This window comes from Nyctibius grandis, chromosome 5 (assembly GCF_013368605.1).
Source record: "Nyctibius grandis isolate bNycGra1 chromosome 5, bNycGra1.pri, whole genome shotgun sequence".
Lineage (NCBI taxonomy): Eukaryota > Metazoa > Chordata > Aves > Nyctibiiformes > Nyctibiidae > Nyctibius > Nyctibius grandis.
The window spans coordinates 59,002,072-59,024,770 of record NC_090662.1 but is presented as its reverse complement, the minus strand read 5'-3'; the positions used below and the strand labels follow the sequence as shown (position 1 = coordinate 59,024,770).

The 22,699-nt window shown below is 38.7% G+C and overlaps 1 protein-coding gene across 6 annotated transcripts in view; it reads right to left on the bottom strand.

Moving 5' to 3' along the window:
• The window catches only part of TCF20 (transcription factor 20), a 135,074-nt gene that overhangs the window by 8,783 nt on the left and 103,592 nt on the right, over positions 1 to 22,699 (bottom strand). For all 6 annotated transcript variants that reach the window (XM_068401961.1, XM_068401964.1, XM_068401965.1 and 3 more), the window contains one exon: positions 5,902 to 5,995. In XM_068401961.1, the coding sequence (XP_068258062.1) occupies positions 5,902 to 5,995 (94 nt within the window). The remainder of the gene's footprint in view (positions 1 to 5,901; positions 5,996 to 22,699) is intronic.

Genomic DNA, 22,699 nt, shown 5'->3' with positions numbered 1-22,699 from the left:
ACGCTCTTAAGTATGTAGCATAACCAGCACTACCTGCTGTTTCAATCTGCTGGAAGAGTTTAGCAGACAGCAGGAGACTGCAACTAAAGCTTGAGGGAAAAGCTTTCTAGACACCCAAGCTTTGGCAGAGCATCGCTCTGCTATGAAACACTTATGTTTCAACATGAATGCCTCTGGCCTGAATCAAAGGGAAGCAGCATGCAATAGGCTAAATTACTTGAGAGATTTTAGCAAAGGCGAGTAAAACCCTTAATCCTGCCACAGATAACTTCAAATGCGGTATTAGCAAATGACAGGAAATAAATAAAATGTCTCATTATAAGGGCAGGAAGCGTACATCTAGACTACAGCATGAATTATCACCGCATAATACAGCAATCATCAAAAATATACAGAGCAATCATCAAATGCATACACATACAAAGAAGAAAGTTTTCTTCTTTCTTGGAAACCCAACACTGGTAATGAATGCAGTTCTCTAGCTAGTACATCAGAAAGGAAGATCGTACAAGAATCAGGAAGAACTGTCAGAAACCTCGCACCTCATGCCTGATCTGCACATGGAGCTCAATTTCTTACTAAAGCTGGCATTTTTCTTGCAAATACTAATAGTAGATCCAATTAATAGCAATTTTTTTTGTTTCTCTTAAGGGACAACTATGAAAAATTTCATCAGCCCACTGTAGAAAACCAGCTGAATACCAATAAGGCAAAACTTGTTCATCATTAAAGCTGTCCTGGATTTCAGTTAGCAGTTCCAAGTATTTTGTATCACAGACTACAATTTATCATGAAGTCACCAGACACATAGCTATGACCAGTTCATTGTGGCAGAACGGAAAAAAGAACTGAGACTCGTCCTTGTTTGCACAAATTTTTCTCCATAAAGTAGTCAGGGAAAACCTAAAACATTTTTAATAAAAGCAATTACTCTTCTGTAAGCTTCACGCTTTATCTCTCCCTCTGTGTTCTGCTTGTTACTCATCTTTAACGATACTTGTGAACACACAGGATTTCTGCTCTCTGAAAATTCGTTTTATTTTGCCGTTAGTCTTTTCCTAATTTACAGTCAAAAATCTTTTGTATGTGAAACTGCCCATGATACATGTTGGGGGGACAAGTGTGCTGCAACAATCAAGATCTGACTCCAAGTGGGGGAGGAACAAGCAGAGGGAAAGGATACAAAATTTCAAAAAACAAAGACCCTGTTTCCAGGAGACATCCATACCACTAAGTTATCTTGAGACATCAGAGGCTCTTCATAAATTTGGACAGACAAAAGCCAAACACAATGTTAACCACAGTAATTTCCATACAAAAATTACTTAAGTGGCACTACTGATGTTGATTTTTACGCAAATAGTTAGGAGGAGTTCAGCTCTCTTGCACCCTATATTGCCAAAGATTACTTTGTATGAAAGGAGATTAAAAGGAAGGCTGAATTAGGCTACATAAAAGCATCCATATGTACGAACTGGCAGCTTACAAAGCCACGTGCCTTCCACAGCAGCCAATTAGCCACAGCAGTGCAAAACCTGGCTCCTCACCAGGGTGGGATTGGAAGCCGACCATCGGTACAGAAGCCAGAGCCCAGCTCGCACCGCAGGGCCAGCCTTCAGCGCTGCAACTGAAGTTGTTTTGAGATATTTCACCCTCCAGACCTTTACAAAAAACGTACTGCCTTTCAAACGAGGCACAGGAACTGACAGGGTACTAACTTCTAACCCACACCAATGCAAAGGTAAGAACACACTCTCAGTGCAACCGCCTAGGAGTATGGCATGCATACTTCATCTCGGCTAAGGCATAGTCACTTCCAGGGATGCTACAGTAACTCAGTCAAACACCAAGTGTTTATGACTCAACAAACCCTAAAACCACTCCAGCAAATGCTATCAGGGTTTTTTTTGATACAAAACCAGTCAATACATATTCCAAAAGCCTGAGAGCCCTTGTAAACTTCAGTACAAACTTCTGAGGATTCAGAATGGATCTGTCCCAGATCCTCAATAAAGCAAGGTGGCACCATCCTTCAAAGCAGGACGGTTGACTTCAAATGAAACCACCACAGAGCTCAAGGAACTTGAGAAATATCTGTATCTGATTCATTACAGGAAAGACAGCAGCACTGCATAACCAATAAAAAAGGTTTATAGGCAGACAGCAGGCTAAGGAAAGAGAAAAGAATGCTGATTTGCTTCTCAAGGAAGCCTACATTTTCTGCTTGGGCATAAATGAAAATCAAGTCCTATTCTATATAGCTTGCTTATTTATTTTATACAGATTTATTGGAAGAGCGGCTATAGATTAAGACAGGTTGATTACACCCAAAGATAAAGCAACTGCAAACAAGGTCTTTTACTGTTATACCATCAGGCTGAAACTTTGAATGCTAAGATGCTACTTCAAGCTGCGCTCTTTTATTTGTTTTGGTTGAAAACTTTGGATAAAGCAGCCTAACACTTTCCTTAAAACTCTTTCTTGGAAAAAAGTTGTTCTGCTCATGTTAAACATCCCAGCAAATTTTCTCTGAAAAGCTCTAACATACCCTGATTTTTCATCAGGACCTGAATTTTAGCCAAGGCATGCCCTTGCCAGCTTACCACAAAATCAGCACATATAACTCTTTGAAAGGAGGAATGGGGATTTTAATCTGCACATCCTCAGGAGAGGCTTCTTAGATTTTAGTTGCTAGGTCCTTTGAAAATTCCACCAAATACGCTTCTGTTTGGGCGTGAACAGGTCTTTCCTGTAAATGAACTTCTGGCCTCAATGTTAAGCACCACACCCAAAAGCACTGAAGCTGTCAGGGGACATTTCAAAGGCTTGGGCAGCCTGAAGGAAGAAAGTGACCATTTCAAAACTGGAAAGTGAGAAGCACTGGCCCAGAAGGCAGTAGAAGTGAAAATGTTACTGAGAAAGGAAATCTGGAACTGGAGAGAGTGGAGGCTAGCCAGATTATGAGACTAGTCCTAGTAGAAGTTAGGAGTAGGGAATTGAGGTTGAGTGCCAGCAGAAGGAGGCTAAGACTGAACCAGGATTACTTCAGCCCAAAGACTGGAGACTAAAAACTAGTGGGATAAGGCACAGAAAGGTGAAGAAGATCAAGGGCAATATACAAGAACAAATTGGGGCTAGGAGGGTTAAGTGTGACAAGGAGCTGAGTTAGGAGAACCAAACGGGAGTAAGAAGCCCAGAGATGAAAAACAGAGCTAGAACCAAGAAAGCAGAGGAGGAGGTGATATAAGAGCAGAGAGGAGGAAGCCAGAATGACAGATAGAAAACTGGGCAAAGGAAAAGTTGGAAAGGAGTAGGGAGAATTGGGTCTTACAAAGAGACTGAAATAAGGAATTTGAGAAGAGGAACCTGAGATGAACTAGATAAAGAGCCTGTGGCTGGTATGAAGAGCCGGAGTGGAGAACATATCAGACGCATACAGATTGAAGAGGAAGAAACAGGAAAATGCATAAAGAAACAAAAAGAAGTCTTTGTTCTCACTAAATCATACTCTTCCTGGAGTGAAACCAGAGGTTCACCAGCTTCACCAACTCCTCTGCTATTATTTAAATATGTTTGTGAAACTCTCAGTCCAAGTATTGCATCTCTGTGCAGCTCTTGCAATTTATTACTGCCATATTACTCAAAGGAGGGAAATCAGCTTGGAATGGTGCACTCTGACAGATGGCCATGTGGCAAGGCGATGTCTCATAACAAAATTAAAAGAAAATGAAGTAAGCGTAGCCTTGGAACTTGAACACAAAAAGCTACTCTAAAAAAACCTCAAAGGTTGCAAAGTCAAGACAAATGAGAGGAAAAGCCAAATTTAATGTAGCCCACTTCTACATACTATATGGCAGACATATTATATACATTTAATATGGACTAAATAGTGTGATATATAGTAGTTTTTGTACAGGACACTGCCTTTTCTGTGCATGACAGAACCGCTTTTGGGCATCACTCATGATAGTTCAGTAAATTTGTCATCTGGAGGATCCTACTGCATTTGCTGAAGTGGAGTAGAGTTAATGAAGAAGGCATATCTGAAGAAAAAGGACAATATCTTAATTTTGATACTTGTGTTTAGAACACATACTGTACCTAGTAACACAAGAATTCCAATTAAGCACTCTAAGCTATTTGGAACATTCACTGTAATTTACTTTGTTTTTTTCATGGTATTGAAAAGGACAGGTCACAAACCAGAAACAAATTTCTAAACACAACATGAACGCAAATCTGATGATTCTGTCTCTCAAATGTACTGTAAATAAAAAGTTTATTAATGTTCATGAAACTCTTAGGCATGACAGAGATGATCACAGAAAATTCCACAGTTCCACATTCAGAACTGAAATAGAATCATATGCAGTAAATAAAATATAGACTCAGTGAGGACAGCATATGTTAACGAATGAGTACCCTTTCATCCTACAGGCTGAGATAGGGCCTTGTGGCAGATGTCAGTCTTTAATAAGGCAATTACTATCTTACAGGATACATTCATAAGAGATCAAAATTAAACTTACAGAGACACCCTTATTTCTGGCAATTTTTTTGAGTGTGTGATTTTTGCAATCTGAATAATACTTCTTTAACACCTTATTTAATATAAAATCAAGGATTCTCCATCTATACTGTGGTACTAGTAGTATTCCACTGCAATATTAATTTCATTAAAAACATTTCTATTAGAATAAAATGTGGTGCTCCAACAGGGTGGGATTTCACAGTGAGAGGTGCAATGCAGTCATTCAGAAATGAGCATACCTACTTCAAATACTGCAACATTTGAAAACCAGCATAAAATAGGTGGTGAAACAAGTGGGTTGCTGTGGAAGTGGGATAACAAACAGGAAAGCTTGCAATTATTTGCCAGTCGAGTTATAATCTTGAATCCTTACCTGCTTGTTATCTGACTAAGTTTTGTATGATAGAAGTGACTTAGAGAGGCCTAGAATAGTGGGACATTATTCAATCTGAGCTGGGATTTTTTACCCAAGAATAAAGTTTATGTCCATGAAAAACTTTCACTATTGTACACAAAACACCAAATCACAACCCCAGGGTCATAGTTGTAGATAATTTAAAACTCACAGTAATTTTTGTAATTTGTTATGACAGCTTAAGTAACATTACTTTCTACCCTCCCCCTTCAGTCTCAAAAGGTGAGACCTTTCAGAGAACTGCAGAGTCCAAACCTTTCGCTCTGTTTTAATTTCCAGACTTATAATAATAACATTTTAATCATGCTTTTCTCTCTCTAATAATAACATTTAATCGTGCAACCAACTGTCCTGTCTTCTATACAACCTGTGTTCATATGAGGGAGACAATTCATCTCTAAAGGCAAATGCATGCACAGAACTCCAGTCTCTTCCTCCGGTCACTGAGCAAAAGGAGGAAATAAGTGCATAACATCCAAACCATTAGCTTGTCCAATGATGAAAATCGGACCTACTCAAGAGCCTGGATGAAATGTTTCTAAGGAGGGAGAAGGAAGGTTGTGCTGCAAGTGGTACTAATGATTTTACAAACACTTTGCACTTGAAATCATTACTATGCCTACCCATAGGAGTGTAACCCTGAAAGAGAAAACGCCTTGCTGGTTACTTGCACCCTTTTAATAAAGGGTTTCCATTTTTCACACGAAAAGACTGGTCAGTTCTCATATTGCAGCGAAATTTCAGTCACTGCAGCTGCATTCCCCAAAACTAGGCTTTTTCTGCACTTTCAGGTAGATTCTTTTTCATTACAAGTTCCATCTTGTCCCATGCATTATAGTACACTGTTTATCTGATGCCATTTTTCAGCATTTTTATTGTAAAGTACCTTGGAATTATCTTGTGTCAGATGTTTTGAATAAACATGAAATACAGTTAGCATGTCATTTGTTCTTACCTGCATCGATGGCACATGGGTAATGGTATCGGAAGGAGCAGCCTTTGTTGTAGCAGCCTAAGGTGGCTCCTGGTTCCTGGCAATGGGAACATTTCTGAAAGGGAAACCAAGAAACGGTAATGAAGACTGCAATCACCTTTCCAAATATCTGTATTTTCCTGGGAATTTTATCAACCACATTCCAGCACAAATTTCTTGAGTATCACAATGTTAGGATGTATTTTTCCACACCATACAAAGAAAGGCCTTTTGAATAGGCAACAACATAAGCTCTTTCAAATAACAAACTTTTCAGTTGTGCTAACCAGGCAAGAAATACCAAAAGTTCCAACTAACCATTCAGAAAGAAACTAAAACACTTCTCAAATCTGTTTCACTGGCCCATGTTTCAGTACCTGACAACGACATCAGTGCTAAAATTGAAGAAAAAGAGCTTTTTTGAATCCACAGTGGCTTTCAAATGAGAATTAGCATGACAAAGAATGATTTAGAAGACATCATTTGTGTAAAAGTAATTTGGTTACATCATTTTCATTATCACTAGCAGTCCAAGAAGATCAAGGCCAAGCTGAATATTTTTTCACAGGTAACCAAAAAAGGTTTACTGGGAGCAGAAGATGCCATCAAGGGAAAATACCTCACCGTCACAGAAATGGCCCACCTCCAAAATAAATGCCTGCAGTGCTAGAAAGATTCTCATACATTTATTTTCAAAGGAGTAAGACTCATCTGATGACCACATTCAATTTTCATTACTTAAATCCTATTACCTCAACTGGTCAATGATATATTCAACCATATTATCAGACAGATGTGAATGCAGCAGAATGAAAGCCACTCACCCATTTACTTCATCCTGAGTGACTTAAGGAAGTAGGCCTATCGTGCATCTCATTCAGACAGCAACTTTATTTCTTGAATGTATACAGTAAGCGATTTTCATTAACTAATCTAATGTTCTGATGAAAGCTGATTTCTGACATTTTTCCCTTCTAAACAGAAAAAAAGCACATCTGACAGAAACCACCGAAGGCTAAGAGACCACCACTACTTAAAAATTAAAATACATATAGACTACTGACAGAGAAAAGATGGCCCACAATGACTTTTGAGTTATATTTAAGAAACACAGGAATTTTGGTTTTCCTGATAAATACAACCAACACCACAATAAAGCCTCTTATAACTGCTACAATTCACCTTGAGTTTCGGCTATAAGAAGTTGCCTTTGGTCACTGACTGCACACAGAGAGATGATGATATGATCTAAAAACTCTTTTTCTATTGGAAAAGCTAGTGTCACACTACATGTGCTCTATTAACCCTATCAGCAAGCTACACCTGTACAGCACACAGAACAGATGTGCCAAACCAGCAGTGCACCTGGCACTGGACAAAAGCATAGTGGTTTTTTTTTACTGTACAGGGAGGCTCATATGCCAAGATGGCCACATCAGCTAGACCACACTTCCTCACATTCCTGAATAACATACATGTGGCAGTGGAGGTCTGCAGAATACACGTTGCCAAAGATAACAGCCACAGCAAAGTTCCCTGCTCTGCACAGTAAACAGGGTTTTGATCACAGTATTTAAAAAACCACTGAGAATATCTAACAGCCATTGCTCTTCCTACTATTCTATGCTATGCAGAGATGACTATAGTTTGTATTTAAACAACTGAACGAGGATGAAAGTAAAACTAGCTCCAGCCATAAACCAGGTGGCCCTCTCCAAATCAAAGCCGATGCAAGTAACAGAAAAACTTGTGAGACATCAGTTCTCATGACATCTGCAACCACAGTCTTGAATACTGCCTTCTCCTTTAGATTATGCCAAAGCATCCTGAGCTTGATCTTCAGCGCTTCCTATTAAACCGTGTTTATCTTCTGAGCAGTGAATGTGTATCATGACAAACTACTGCAGTATTTACAACGTAAGGAAAGTGTCCCTGAGGCCTAGACACACCCAAGCAGCTTATTTTTGCCTGTGAGAACATGAATGCTAGTTTCCAAAGATAAAAAAATAAATCTAAACCAATATTTAAATGCACACCAAAACATACAGACCTCTAGCCAAACTGCAATGTTATTCACTCTCTCACGGGAGTAAAACCAAGTTTCATGTACAGAAAATGTCTTTTCCTGGCTATGAAGTCAATCCTAGAAGAATATTATGTACTGGCAGTAGTCCCAGATTCACCTATGCCAAACATTCACAAAGTGCAGCTTGAGGAGTTTTGAACCAAAGCCCTTTACCTGTATGCTTTATTCTCGCTTTTACACGTGGCTGACTGAGATTAATTATTCTAACAGGACAGAACCCAAATTGACTATTCTTTTTGAATACAGATATGAATGTCTAGTTTTGCTCCTCAGAGGCATTCTGTCCTCCCCACTTTATCTCGTCTTTGAGGTACCATCACACTGTTGCGACAGAAGAGGTCATTCTTCCCTGGAACACTGTGTCCTGTACAGAGCAGTCAATATGAGCATAAGAACTAGAGCAGCAGAGATTAAACTGAAGCTGCGTAAAGTATTTCTTAACACTAAAAAGGCATGTCTTACGAGTGTGCTGTGCAATGCAACTGAAACCACAAGAAGACCCCTAGCAAAATCTTTGATACTTCTCCAAATGTTAATTTAGTCTTTGAACTTATTCTTTGTTGCATCTAGCGTGGTTCATCTTGCTATTCTGAAGCTTGCAGCAGAAACACAACAGGCATTTTAACGAATTTTAAGGGCGCCTGTAGCGCTGCTCAGCTGAGAATGGGTACAGAATACTTTCAAATCGGTTGTAGTTAGGGCTGATCAGACAGGAAAAGTGGATAGTTAAGATGCCAGAGCATGAACATCAAGCCTTCATTTCCCCTTTTTTCAGTCTGCCAGACCAACTAGATTATTGCCAAGGTTACCTGCAGCTACACCCACAACAGCAATTCCCCCGTGGGCTACAATACCAATACCATTGACTGCTCAAGGCAAAGATCATCTGCTGCTGCTGGCTCCCCTGCTGCTGAACAAGTCTCCATTCTGGCAGATGCTTCTGCTTTTCACAAGCCACTGACAGTCTAATGGCCCCATTTCTTCTACCCCCTGGGATCCCCGACCATCTGCTTCTTTCAGGGGAAGCTGAAGGAACCATATACACAATAACTACTCTTTTCTTTCGAGTTCTTCCTTCTTGACACACCACAGAGTGACTGAACAAAGCAGACACCCTACAAAGCCGCATGGTTCTAAAACAACTTAGGAGTCTATCACTTAATCTTTGCAAGAGACTACCATCATCTAATGCCACGTGGTTTCCAAATAGATCCATGTGTTTCTAGAAAGACAGAATAAAGTGATTAAAAAATTTATGGATGGTCGCAGTCTTCTTTTGCAAGACATCACTGCTGTGCCTTAAAAGATAAAAAGATGCATAGTTCCTGCTGGTACTTTTTGTGGCTTTGGTTAATACCCTTATCTTATGTATTTATGTTTCAAAACAAAAAGAAAATAAAATATGTGCGCTACTATTAGAAAACATTCTAAAACCAAAATAAAATCACAGAACTTCATACAGGAAATGTGTGAACTGGACTTAATGACCAGTAATCATTCTCTTTGGTCCATGAGCAAATTTTCACCCAAACTCCACCATCCTGCAGCCATTCACCAGCAGATGGTAGCAGCCTGCTTGTCACTTGTAAAGGAATTATAGCATTCTTAGCCAGGGAAACAGCACTCATGCTCTCATGGGAAGAGAAATTCCTTTTGCTCAGTAAGCAGCCTGCTTAACCTCCCCTGCTTGAAAGAGCTGAAGGCTGGTACTTGGAGTGTGCTCCCAATGGGAGGTGCCAATGGATAGTAATCATTGCCAGGCACCTAATCAACTCCTGGCTTAAATTAAAAAAAAAAAAAAAAAAAAAAAAAAAAAAAAAGAGGTAAAAAAAAAGACAACCACACAGCAAGGATTGATTCAGAGGTCCTATCTCCACAATTCATCTCTGGCCACAAGGCACATACATCTCACTTAGAATAGGCTGGAGAGACTGAAAAGTGCCATTTAGAAGAGACACTCCATCCCTTGAACTAAATTATCAATAGTATTAAAGCCAGATACATTGTCGCTACCTCGCCACACTATTAGCAGCCCATTTCTTCCTCACTACAGCTCATGATTCTCTGTCTACCAAAATGAAGTAACACCCAACCTGGAAGTGTGAACAGTCGGGGGACAGCTACCACAGCGGCGGCAGAGCTACTCTGATTCATTCAAAATACTAAAACATCCACTAGCTATATTTCTTTTGTTTTAAGGGTTGTTTTTTTTTCCCCTGCAATTTGTATTTCTTCATCACTGCAAGAGTAAACTCTTCTGAGAGCACGCTGCTCTAAATGCAATAAATAGGGGTGTGGTTTTTGGGTACCTTTTTTTGCCTCCCTCAGATTTGTACCCAACTCCACATAGGTGTTATAACATAAACGTGTCCTGAGCTACCTACCTTCCTCCTCCTAACCAAGCAAAAGCTCTTAGGCTTGTGAAAAGAAGTGCCCCAAGCTGCTCAAGTAAAACTTAACTCTTCTCTCTTTGGCTCTGCACTGACAGAGATAATGTCTTTGTCCAGGAGTACTGGAATCCTACAGTGGACAGGGTTTTGCTGGTGGAAGGACAGGAGTCACTGGACTAGCCCTTCCAACATATTCTGGGCAGCAGCAGGAACAGTTACTCAAAAGCAGAAATTAATTGCTCCCATCTAACACTAATATAAGCTGTTTTCAGATGATGCCTCCACCATCTTTCTTGTGGAACATTTACCAAAGCAGTTTAAGCAAGGACATCCACAACAGATGCAACTGTATCATATTTTCTACTATCTATAATCCAAAGAGTCTTTTCTTGCTGACTGGTTGCTTCTTTCAGATCGCTCAGTTGAGCGCCCACCTCAGGACTCATTCTAGCTTCCTCTATTTCAAGCACCAGTTTTTCCTTTGCTCTCTGTTTTCTTCCTTTTTTTTTTTTTTTTTTTTTTTTCTTTGCTTTCTAGGTATCTCCTTGTTCTCCCTCTTCTTGCATACCAGTATCAAGAACGCACAAACGGAATAAAATGGAAAGCAACAACTGAAGGTTACTAAAAAGGAAAAGCAAGCAAAAAATGAAAATATATGTGGCATTAATTATACAAGTCTTCTCTTTACATGTTATATGCATTTTTCATACTCTCTCCTCCGTCTGTTTAAATTATAAGCTTTTAGGAAAATAATTGCTTCTGTATAATTGCACTGCACAAATGCAGATGTAAGATAATGAGGATTTCAGAGTCAGCTGCAATATTAGGAAGGAGGGCCTTCTGACTATTTCTGATTAAACAGTTGGCAGGCTAAGCAGAGGCTCAGATTTAATATCCAGGCGAAAGGGCAACAGAAGCAGCAGGCAGCCGCGTTCTCTTTCCTGGAAAGCAGGATGCAGAGAGACAACTTACTCGAACAAGCTACGAGGAAAACGAGGAAGTATTTGTACTGTTTGCTATAGGAGAAAGGAAAAAGTTATTTTGGAAGACTGCTGCAAAAAAGGATTGAGATGAAAAAAGGGCAGGGTGGGCAGACATTTTTAGGAAATAGAAGAGGAAAACAGCACTTTCACTCTGATGTGCAGACACTGGCTAATGAAAAAATCTGCTCATGTGACTGGGGCTGGAGATAACGACCAGTACTGAAGGATACAGAATTATTAGTTTCCATTTCCTGTCAAACAATTTAAGTTCTCCTAAAACCTGGCACATAATATTAGAAAAATGAACCCCACAATTAAAAAGATAAAAATCCTTTAAATTTGCATTATTAAAAGGTATTTCTTGCCAATGAAGATATACTCCTGTAGCAACCAAATCAAGTAATAATAAAGGAAAATAGTCACTGAAGTAAAATTGGGCAGCTATCTTCAATTCAAGAAACTAAGGACAAATTTAGATTCCAAGATTTCAGCAAACAGAGAAATCAATGATCTGGAAGATGCTATACTAATAAAGCTGCATTAGGAAACACAGTAAAAAGTCGGAGCTGCAGTGCTGCACAGGCTGCTGAAGCACAAAGGGAAGCTGCAGCTCAAAATGGATGGCATGGAAAAACACCACCAAAGAAATACAAGAACTGAAAAATGTCTTAATAAAGGGAAATCCTATCCAATACATACAAAACTGATTAAAGTACAACAGAAGCACTTGAAATGAAGAACAGAGCATTCTATTCCCCTCAACTCAAAGGAAAAAGAGAAAGTAACAAGAACATAAATAAATGGTTAGTTTTGACAAGGAATAGTTTGCCAGTAACAATTTCTAAGGTCCTGTTGCAGACACTTAAGCTATTCAACTGTCCTGACAGACTCTCAAAAAGGGGGGTGGGGGGGTGGGGTGTGAATAAAAAGGTGTGAAAACTTGCGAAGTCTGCAAAATTATCCAAGGCAGTCAGATCTCAAACCGATGATAAAGAGCTGCAAAAAGATCTTACAATCTCTCATCTCAAAATGGAGATGAAAATTAATGTTAAGTACAAAGTGATACACATGGGGAAAATATTTTCACCTATGCATATACATGATGACAGACTCTAAATTAGCTTTTAGTACTCATGGGAAGGTATTAGTAGTCATCCTGGACAGAAACATCATGCAGTCCCTGCAACTGCAAAAAAAAGACAGCTAGAACATAAGCAGTTATTAGGAAAGGATAACAATAATGAAACCCAAATCTCCATTATGTCTGTGTATTACTCTTATAGTGTCCTAACATCTTGAATATTGTGGGTTGTTCTGGTCACCCTATCAATAACAGAATATAACAGTTCAGAAAAAAAATTAACAGACCACAGAGACAACTAGGAACGTAAAGAGCTTCCATATGAGAAAATACTCAGTCTTTTGAAAAAGAGGTAACTGAAGGGGGATTGAAATCTACAAAATCAAATATGATGTGCATAAGGGAATGATTCTTAGCCATTTCCAAGAAGGTAGAGCAAATAACACGTTTAAATTTAAAACAAAACTGCTTTTTTCCACACAACAAATAATTAAACTATAAAAGTCATTGCCAAAGAATGCTGCACTGGCCAAAAGATAAACAAGTTCAAAAACAGATTAGACATTCATCAAGGATAGGTATGCCACTGCTTGTTAAACACAGTGATGCAAGAGAAACTACTCTAAAGTTGTGATTGCTGAAAGAAGGGAGCATGTGTGCAAGTAGCACTCTGTACACGCCTGGTTTACTACACATCTCCAAAGAACTGCTCCTGGCCATTGCTGGAGACAGGACACCACAACAAAACATACTTTTGCACCTGCCTGGAATGGCAGTTCTTTTGTAGACCAAGAGATTTGATTGGGAAATTCCACAATGAACAACAAAAAAAACCCATGATTATTAAAAATGAATGTAGGCACCCGGAAATTATACTGTTAGGTTACCAGTTTTTAAGACTCTTCAGTCTTACCTCCATAACAGGAAGGCTGAGCTAAACTGTAACACTATATAAAGGGCTGAAATTTGATCTAAGCAATAAATTCATGTTCACTACTCCATACAAGCCTAAGCGTTTCATTCACTCGGTGGAGTGATCAAAGGCTTAAATGTGCATGAACATACTCTACAAGACGAGAATGGTGAAAAGCTGAGAAAGTCATGGAGGAGGATGAACCCTCCCCCCTCTCAAACAATGGAAAGGGAAAAAAACCCAAATGGATGCCCCCTCCCTGGCAGTGTTCAAGGCCAGGTTGGATGGGGCTTTGAACCTGGTCCAGTGGAAGGTGTCCCTACCTGTGGCAGGGGGGTTGGAACTAGGTGATCTTTAAGGTCCCTTCCAACCCAAACCATTCTATGATTCTATGACCAAGCATAACTGAAACAGAATAGACATTAGATACTTCAAGAGTAAACAGATGGATAAACTAAAACAGATTTAGCAAAATTAACAAAAAATAGTAACTTTAAGTGGTAATGAAAAAGCACGTTTAGTTTCAAATTAAGCAGGCTAAGTACACACCTTTTTAGCCATTTTACATTTTAAAAGGAATATTAAAATAATACATAGACTACCAAGTCCAAGACGACAAGAAATGCGTAAATCTTGTTTCCTTTGATGACAAAGAGCAACCCTGAATAAGAGAAACATTTCAGACAACCACTTATAAGTATAGGGATTTGAATTTGCTAAAGTATGCAAGTCTAGCAGAAAAAAATGATACAGTTTACATTATCTTGGCTATTCCTTTGGGGAATTAAACGTGCAACAATAAGTGCAATTTAGTTACAAAAAGGTCTGAAAGATAGAAGAGCAGACTTGAAAGAGGAAAAAGAAATTCAAATTTTCAAGCAGTGATTAAATGATAAGGACATACAGAGTTGTGGGAACAGCACAGTCAGCAAGAGAAAGCATTTATTCCAGTTGTATCTTCTGCCAGTACTAGATTTCTTTCCAGACCATCTCAGGTACTGATTACAGGAAATGTCCAAATATATGGTGAATTTCTATTTAGCACAAGGTCTACCGAGTGCAGTATAAAACAACAGCATGCAGTTGCCTTAATACAAAGCAACATCACTACCATAAGGGAAGAGTTTTTGGATAAATTAAATAATTACCAAAAGCTCTCCCCTGTAAAGCAATACCTTTGAATATCAATGACTGGAGTGACATTAAAAAAAGGAAAAAAACTGACATAAACAAGAAAATGCAACAAACTCAAGGAATTTGTTTTCAAGAGGTAAACTGCATGACGGAACCAGTTTTTCTCTAGTAAAACAAAAAAAGATAATCCTTAGTTTTTACTAAAAGGCTCAAAGAAAAAAAGAGGTCTAGTTCATTAAGGACACCATCACTATGTTGTTAGTGGCAGTGCATTGAATAGAAACAAAACCTTTGTAAAGGCTTAAAAATAAGGAAATGCTTTTGAGCAAGGCAAACTGTAAACGGAAAAGATTTTGACACGATATTAAATACCTATGCAACCTGGCAGGAAAAAGGGTTCAGCACAAATCCACCCCTGCCAACAACTCAAAGACTTGTAACATTGGACAGAAATAAACCATTTGTCATTGTTTGTAATAACCTGTGCAAGTCCTCATCATAAACAGAGCCCCACCATGCAAGACACATCAGTAATACAGAACAAAGCGTTGGTGGATGCAAAGGGATGAAATAGGAATAGTGAGACTGAGCCAGCAGTGTTGGGCAGAGTCCGTCACAGCAGCAGGCTAAGCACATCCAATTGTTCAGCAGAAATCCCAGACAGGAAGGGCTTTGAAGAAATCCATGAAGAAAAACAAAGGTAAACGTGCAGGGTTTTGAAAGTGAGGCAATTCATTTAGGAAATTATAAAATTAGCCACGATGCACTGATTGGAAGTAGATCATAAGTTCTTGAAACCAAAAGAAGAAAAAGACGCAGGATAAAGGCAGATAAAATAATGACAAGTAACTTATGTTTGAGGCGTAAGAAAAGAGGAAGCTGGCAGACAAATGTGAAAGTAGGTATGCGAAAATGATAGTTTAGAAAAAAATGTTTTGTAACAACATTCCAAATTGATGTTTACTCATTAATAAGAATATCAATTCTTAAATTAAGGTCTAAAGAGCCACTCCTATTGTGCAGTCAAAATACATTCAACTGCAAGTAAGGATAGGTGAAAAAGGTACAATGCTCATCTTACTGGAAAACAAACAACTTGGCTCTCTAGAAAAAGGGTAGCAAATAAAAATACTACTCAGTACTGTTAAAGAGAGAACGACGAGAAAACTACAGCTCCTCCAGATGGCTGCTAAAGCAGTAGTTGGCAGCAGAGCTACAATAATGAGTAGCAAAGCACACACAAGTATTCCTGAGGTCACTGGTGACTGTTGCTACCACCCAGGAAAAGCAGCCAAAGATGAGCCACAACAGCAGGTGAAATGAATTCAAGAGCAGTAGTAAAGGTGCAATGCTTGTGGAAGGAGAAATGCTTGTGACTCAGTACATCTCTCTTTGCTGATAAGCTGTCAAGTAACACATCAGCGTTTAAAAAAACTGAAAAGACACAAGCTCATGAACTACAGCAATAACTACAGTTGAGAAAAACTAAACAAATTAGTAACACACACTGATGAAATGACCTCAGATACAGAGGAGGTGCTCTATGTAAAATAATGTTTGCTGGCCAAAAATCTGAATGGATTTAAAGAGGAATATGTTCTTTTGCTATTCAATAATGATCAGGAAAAAACCTACAAACCATAATGATATATGTGCTGCTTAAACTGCCCACTACAATAATAGCTACTTTTCATGAATTATAAACTGAATTTATTCAAAAATATCTAGGGTCAGTAGGCTTGCCAGAGACACACGACACAGGAAAACTTCGTACGAGTTAGCAGCAGTTTAGAAGCGGCAGCAAATATAAATAGCAGCAGAAGTCCAAGGCCGGATGGCATTCCAGCTGGACATGACAAAGCTGCTCAGGTAGTGTCACTAGTTTCCTTAAAGGACAGACTTAATGTTGTTCTCATGGGGGAAGAACTTCCTCCATCTAATGATGAAGGAGCTGTGTGGTTCTCCTCAGATCTGAAGGGAAAAAAAAAAAATCTAATTAAGATCTCTCAGGCTCAGAATACTGCTGAATTGGTGTAAAGGCAATAATATAATCTAACTGTTTGCAAGCCACATCTTCAGTTTTTATAAGTCTAGATCAGTCTATGCTAAGATAAAAAGGACTGGTATGAGCCATAGACTACTAGAAATGAGTCACTCTGCAAGATCAAAAAGAAATTCCAATCTTTTTTCACCTGAGGCAGAAATTGAAGGACACAAACATTTTTGTTTGGTTTTTCATTTATTTTACACAGGCACACCCTCTTCTCACTTCTTATTCCTCCATCCTCTAAAGGCTCTAGCCCAAAAGCAGAAGTGTAAGTCAGCAGTAAAGTCTTCCTTGTTAGACCGCTTCAGAGACTGAGAACAGAAAATTCTTCTTTTGGCACTACCCTTGAAGCTATTTGTCCAGAAAACTGAATTTATTGGTAACTATTCAAACCTCCTGTTCCCCAGGAACTGCCTCTGCGGATTTCTACTTAGAGGAATAGTACAATGTGGCATCACTAAAGAATCCTTATTCCCCTCAATTATAATGTTTGACACTTCAAAGGCGGAATAATTAAATTTAAGTACAGGAGTTAAGACTGCATTAAAACCTCATAAAATAGTTTTATGTACCTGTAATGCGGGTATTGGAATTTTTCTAATCTAACCTAAACAACTTCCTAAAATTAACATCTAAAAAAAAAAAAAATGTTGTTCTTCTGGAAAGTACTGGTTATGCATCGTGTCAGCTTTCAAATTTTAGTGATTAAATTTAACTTGAAGAGTTATTTCCCCAGAAAACTCTTAACTATTAAATATAATAATGAATTTACACATAGGACCAGTACATTCAAGTTAGGGCCTTCAGCATTTTAACTTTCTACATGAAAAGGGAAAGCTAACATCAGATGAACACATAACAAAACATTTTTATTATCTTCTGTGGACCTGACTCTAAATGATGCCCGAACAAACTTTAAACTTAGCTTCCTCCCATTACATCTATGCACCTAAAACATGCAACCTTGTATCAGCTGCCTAATCCTCCAATTTAATTAACAACATCTGATAATTTAAACACATTCTGGACTTTCAATTTTCAAAGCACCCTACAAATTTTTCTTAATGGCCACAAAATAAGTGGTTTTAAAGCCTACTTTACAGAATAATTAACTGACTAATTAATTAACAGAATAATCAGGGAATTTTGACAGCGCAGGCACAAAGTCTGAGAAGTTCACAGTTCTCAAACCTGAACTCAAGTGCATGAAGTTGCCTTTTCCTCCCATCCCGACCCCCTCTTTTTTTTTCTTTCCTTTCAAGTTGCACATTGAGCAGCAGTGTCCTTTAGAGAAAGTCCCCATTTCAGAGATTCATGCCAGGACGCCCTCCTCCTTTTTCCCCTCCCTTAGCAGTAAGTCTTTTATGAAGCTGGACACTCTCCTTTAATCATCAATAACCTTCTGAAATTTAGCAAGCGTGAGTTCTCAGTAAGAATAAAGGAGTCAGAGGTGCAAGAAAAAATGCTATTAACAGCAGCATAGTGCAAAGTACCAACAAAACCACATTTTGTGAAATGATAAGCCATGTGAAAAAGACAGATATAGAGCTGAGTTGGAACTAAGGGACCTAAGCGTAAATCAAAAGAAAACATGTAAGGAGCAAGAAACAGGAAAAAAATAAAACACATTAGTAAGTGAAGACTGCGCAACCTGTTTTTAACATCCTTTAGTAATTTCTCCAACAGAAGGAAAGCGTAGGACACAGACAACAATTAGCTGGTTGAGATAAGATGTAAGTGTATTTATGTTATGATCGGTTGTGCGACCAGACCTCAGGAAGACATACGCAATCTATTTTTACCACTGGTAGCTCAGGTACTGACAAACAGTGCAGATGCAGCATGCAGAGCTCTGGGCGGGCTTTGCCACTCACCACGAGTTTGTGTCTTGGGTAGGGTTGCTACTTTACGCTAAGTCCCACGCTGTTGTGTCTACTCTCACCACCAGCTCAGCAAGTCTGAAGACAACTTAAGTGGATCTACATGATTAAAGTCACACCCTGAGCACTGCTAGAATTTCCTCAAAAGAAACTGCAGCTATTTTGGTCCTTTTAAGTGAAGGGAAATGCCTGCTTTAGGTTACTCTGGCTGGCAAATTAGGCCAGAGGAGGGGAGGGAACATCCAAGTCCCTAGTGCTTCTAGATCATCGAATAATAAAGAAACCCCCGTACCTTTTCATATTTCTAGACAACTAGATGGTTGCACTTGACATCAGTAATAAATGCTGCAAAGCTATATACATTTGAGAACCACCTTAGACAAATTTTAAAGTGCACCTTTTATTTAACTTGCTCATTTGTGTAATTAGTAATATCGTTCTGGAAAAACTTTCTATCTGAAGTCACAGTCTTGACCAGTCCACTCACTTCCAGACCATTTTAAGACATCAGTTTGTATTCGCACAACCTGCTGCCCCCTCCTAACCCTAGCTGAGGCATTTCCCTCTATCAGTACTGAGACTATGAGTCAAGAAAGCTGGTCCAGCCAAAAAATTAGCTTGATAAAAATGAGAAGGGTGGGAGAATTTGCTGGCCACATCAGCTACCTGACTTGGTTCAGTCCCAGAGCAGTAGCGCTGGCAAAAGGGGAGGCGTGGGGGAGAAGAATGGCTTCTAACAAGCCTAACTTAGCCTAGATGAAATTACCACCATATTTCATCTTCACAGCAGACTCCTCAGTGGAGCAGAAGTGGATTATACAGGACACTCTTTGCTCTTTTGTACCTGTAACAGCAAAGGAGCCTTGACCTTTTGCTATATTCCTACCTCCCTCTACCCTCATCTAATTCTACTTCGCCCAGCCCTTGCCCTGCACTTATCTTTCCCCTAATTTACCCCACTGTGGCACAAAGCAATCAAGGACTGCTATCACAGTAAAAATGGGAATGTCATCAAGTTCAGGGGGGGATTCTGAAAAAAGTGTTTTAGTTGTGGCAAGGAGTAGAGTAAGACTACAAAAACCAGAATTCCTGTGAAAGCAACTCGGAACTTCAAAGGGCCCTTTGAGGAAGATGATTATTTTTGATAGCTCCCTACATGAGGTCTAATCCACAGCCAGTCGCTGTGCCCTATGTCCAGGCTGTGCCGTTTTGGCCATTTGCTCCATTTCCCACTCCTATCTCCCCTCCCCTCCCAGCTCAACGCTGCAGTAGGATGGAGCTCTTGAGGGCAACTAACATCAGAATTCCCATCCCCATATTCCCCAAACAACTTTGTGCCCTCATCTCCAGCTACATACCTTCTCAACATGGCTCAAGCCACTTATACTCACCCATAGCTTTGGCAATACAAGACTGCTGTTAAATGCTAATTGCTTACTAATGAAATCTAATCATCATGCAATTAAACTTTAATCACTAAGCAGCTGGCTGAGATCCAATTCATAACAATGAAGGTTCACTAATAACTTTTTTCCAAAAGTGCTCTAGCCATGAAGACTATCCTATATTTCACACAGAGTCCAGCTAAGTGTATGAAATTGTTTGAAAAATATTTCCTCTGCCAAGAAAGAAAGAAAAACTATCCAGAGCACAACAGTGTAAGCAGTATAGTTTAGATTAGCTGAAAATGATGGTTTTAAGATTCAGGGAACCCAAACTCCATTCCTAGCTTCTTCCATAACCTGAGGCAAAGTGTGCAGCACAGACAGAACCTCTTTTCTCCAATTCTCGTCTCTGCAGAGTAATATTCTTCAAGGTAAAAAACTGAGTTTTAATTTTGCTGTAGTTTCTAAAATTATTACATGAATACTCATCATACTTCAGTTTTATTTTTACTCATCTTTCTAAATCTAGGGAAATTAATCTAACCTCTTTCAGAACATATTTCTCTAATTAAACAATATATTGAGGTTATATAGCTAGGTTTATAATGGGCAGAGAGATGAAATTTTACATTTGAAAAGACAAAAGTTTAAAAACTGCTTTCTAGATTGTATTTTTAAAAAAATATCACATCACCATCAGTAAGTGTCTCAGTTTTGCCTGCACCATTCCTACCCCAGTCTGCTTACTGCACAAAGCACTATGCTTATATAGCTTTTTATGAACTTGGTTTGCACTGCAGTATTTGGAAAGCTTTTCTTTATTATGAATGGTAGAACATTAGCATAGCCGAAGCATTATTTTTGCTTATTCAATGATCAAAGTATTCAGGATAATGTTTATTTTAAAAATAAAAGGGAGAAACTGTATTTTTTTTTAATTTAAAAAGTCTTACAAAAGATAGAATTTAATTCTAATAATCCATACAATAGTATATAACACAAAATCATGAATTCTGACCTCCAGAAATTAACCTCTTCTCAAACTGAACAAGCAAAGAAAGATTAAGAAAAAATAATTTTTTCAAATAAGGGAAAATATTTTAAGGTTTGCATTTTTGCCTAGTTGTAATCAAATACAGGCCATTTTAAACACAGAGGCATGGAGCAGAACAAACTTCTGAAGTTCTTGAATGTCCTTCAACACTTATTTGTTAGAATCATTCTTCTAATGAAGTTAAGGGGATACAGCTCAAGTGACTACCATCTGGAATTAGTCTAAGTTAAAAAAAAAAAGTATTCAGTTTAAGTTAACAAAACAAAACACAAACAGCACAACAACCCTCCTCCCCAACTTTGGGGAGTCTTAACAACCTTTTTGCCAGCACATCTTACAAAGATTCAAGCTAAAATGACTCATAAACGGATTGTATTCACTCGCTATTGAGAATTTAGCAAGAGTTTGGCATCTCTACAGTAACGTGCAACTTAAATCTTACAAAAAGGATTGTGTGAGCTTGTGGATAGCCAGACAAAAAGCTCTAAAGCTTTGTTTAGAAATCTCCTGCACAGAGAAGGCCCCATTCACATTTGGAAGAGCTTCTTAGAAATTAAAGTTATTTAAATGTATTTTTAAATGAAAACTGTACACAGATTTCAAGGATCCCTGATGCTTTATAGAAAGGCCACAACTGTGGAATGAGCAAGCTGCTTTTTACATAAAAGTTTCCAGTGCTCCTGGCTACAACTAACCTAAGTGGTTAAACATCCTATTCTTTCCCAACACCCTATTGTCAGTAAATCTATTTTCCGCTTTCCTCACTCCACATGCTAGACAAACAGTAAAATATAAAACCACATGCAAGCACAGACATAATGCCCAGACTTTGGGATAAACTAATGGCAAAGGAGTCTGCTAGTAAAGATGCACAGAAATTACTTTCCTGCCTACACTTCATCTTATCTCTGCCCCCATACAAAAGTTCAATATTGGAGAAGTCTTTCCTCTTTTCTCAGTATCATCTTTATGCTTGAGACCTTAACTAAACTCTACTTTCTCCCATCTACAATCCATGATCACCAATACACGGCACCAATTTTACCCGATTTCTACTCACAATAAAGCCAAGGAAAGCCAGTTTCATTTCACTAATGTAATTAATGGCTTCCAATCGCTCAAAATATTGAAATATATTCATCAGAAATGTAGATATGGATTCTGTCTGCTCACCTCTTCAGCATTTGGGGCTTGTGATACCAATACAGAGAGCTGCTGTGAGCTACAAAGTGCTGTAGCACTAAGTCATTCACACTTCTAGGTCCCTACCAGAGAAAGGCAATGAACTGAGATACAACAGGGGCTCCTACCAGGTTCTCATCTCTGTGGCAGCACACTCTTACAGATCAGGAGTCATGACAGCACAGAGAGTTTCAGTGGCACAGCAGATGGCAATGCCTTTCTGAGAAAGCCAAATCTGAAGTTCATTATTCAGCCTGTCTTTCAGAATTTCTTCTCCACCCGAAATTTCATGCTTCCTTGTTTTTGTAACACTGCGGAAGAACATTAAAGATGCTGCCATTTCCTGAGGAATGAAAACAAATGTTAAACTAATTGTACTAAGGACTGTCTTCAAGAAAGCAAGCACATTTCCAGCTCAGACAACTAGATGTTTGGATGCAGTTCATCAATGAAAATCAAGAACTCAAGCACTTTAATTGTAATTGTAGAAGGTGCCTCGAGATTCTGTGGCACTCCTCACTTGAGGGGTTAAAGCATACTAAAAGCTGTTGCCAGAGATAAAAATAAGCTGACAACATTCTCAATACACCCTTTTTTCAAGCACTGCTAACAAGCACTTTTTAAATTCGTTACTGGTTTCACTTT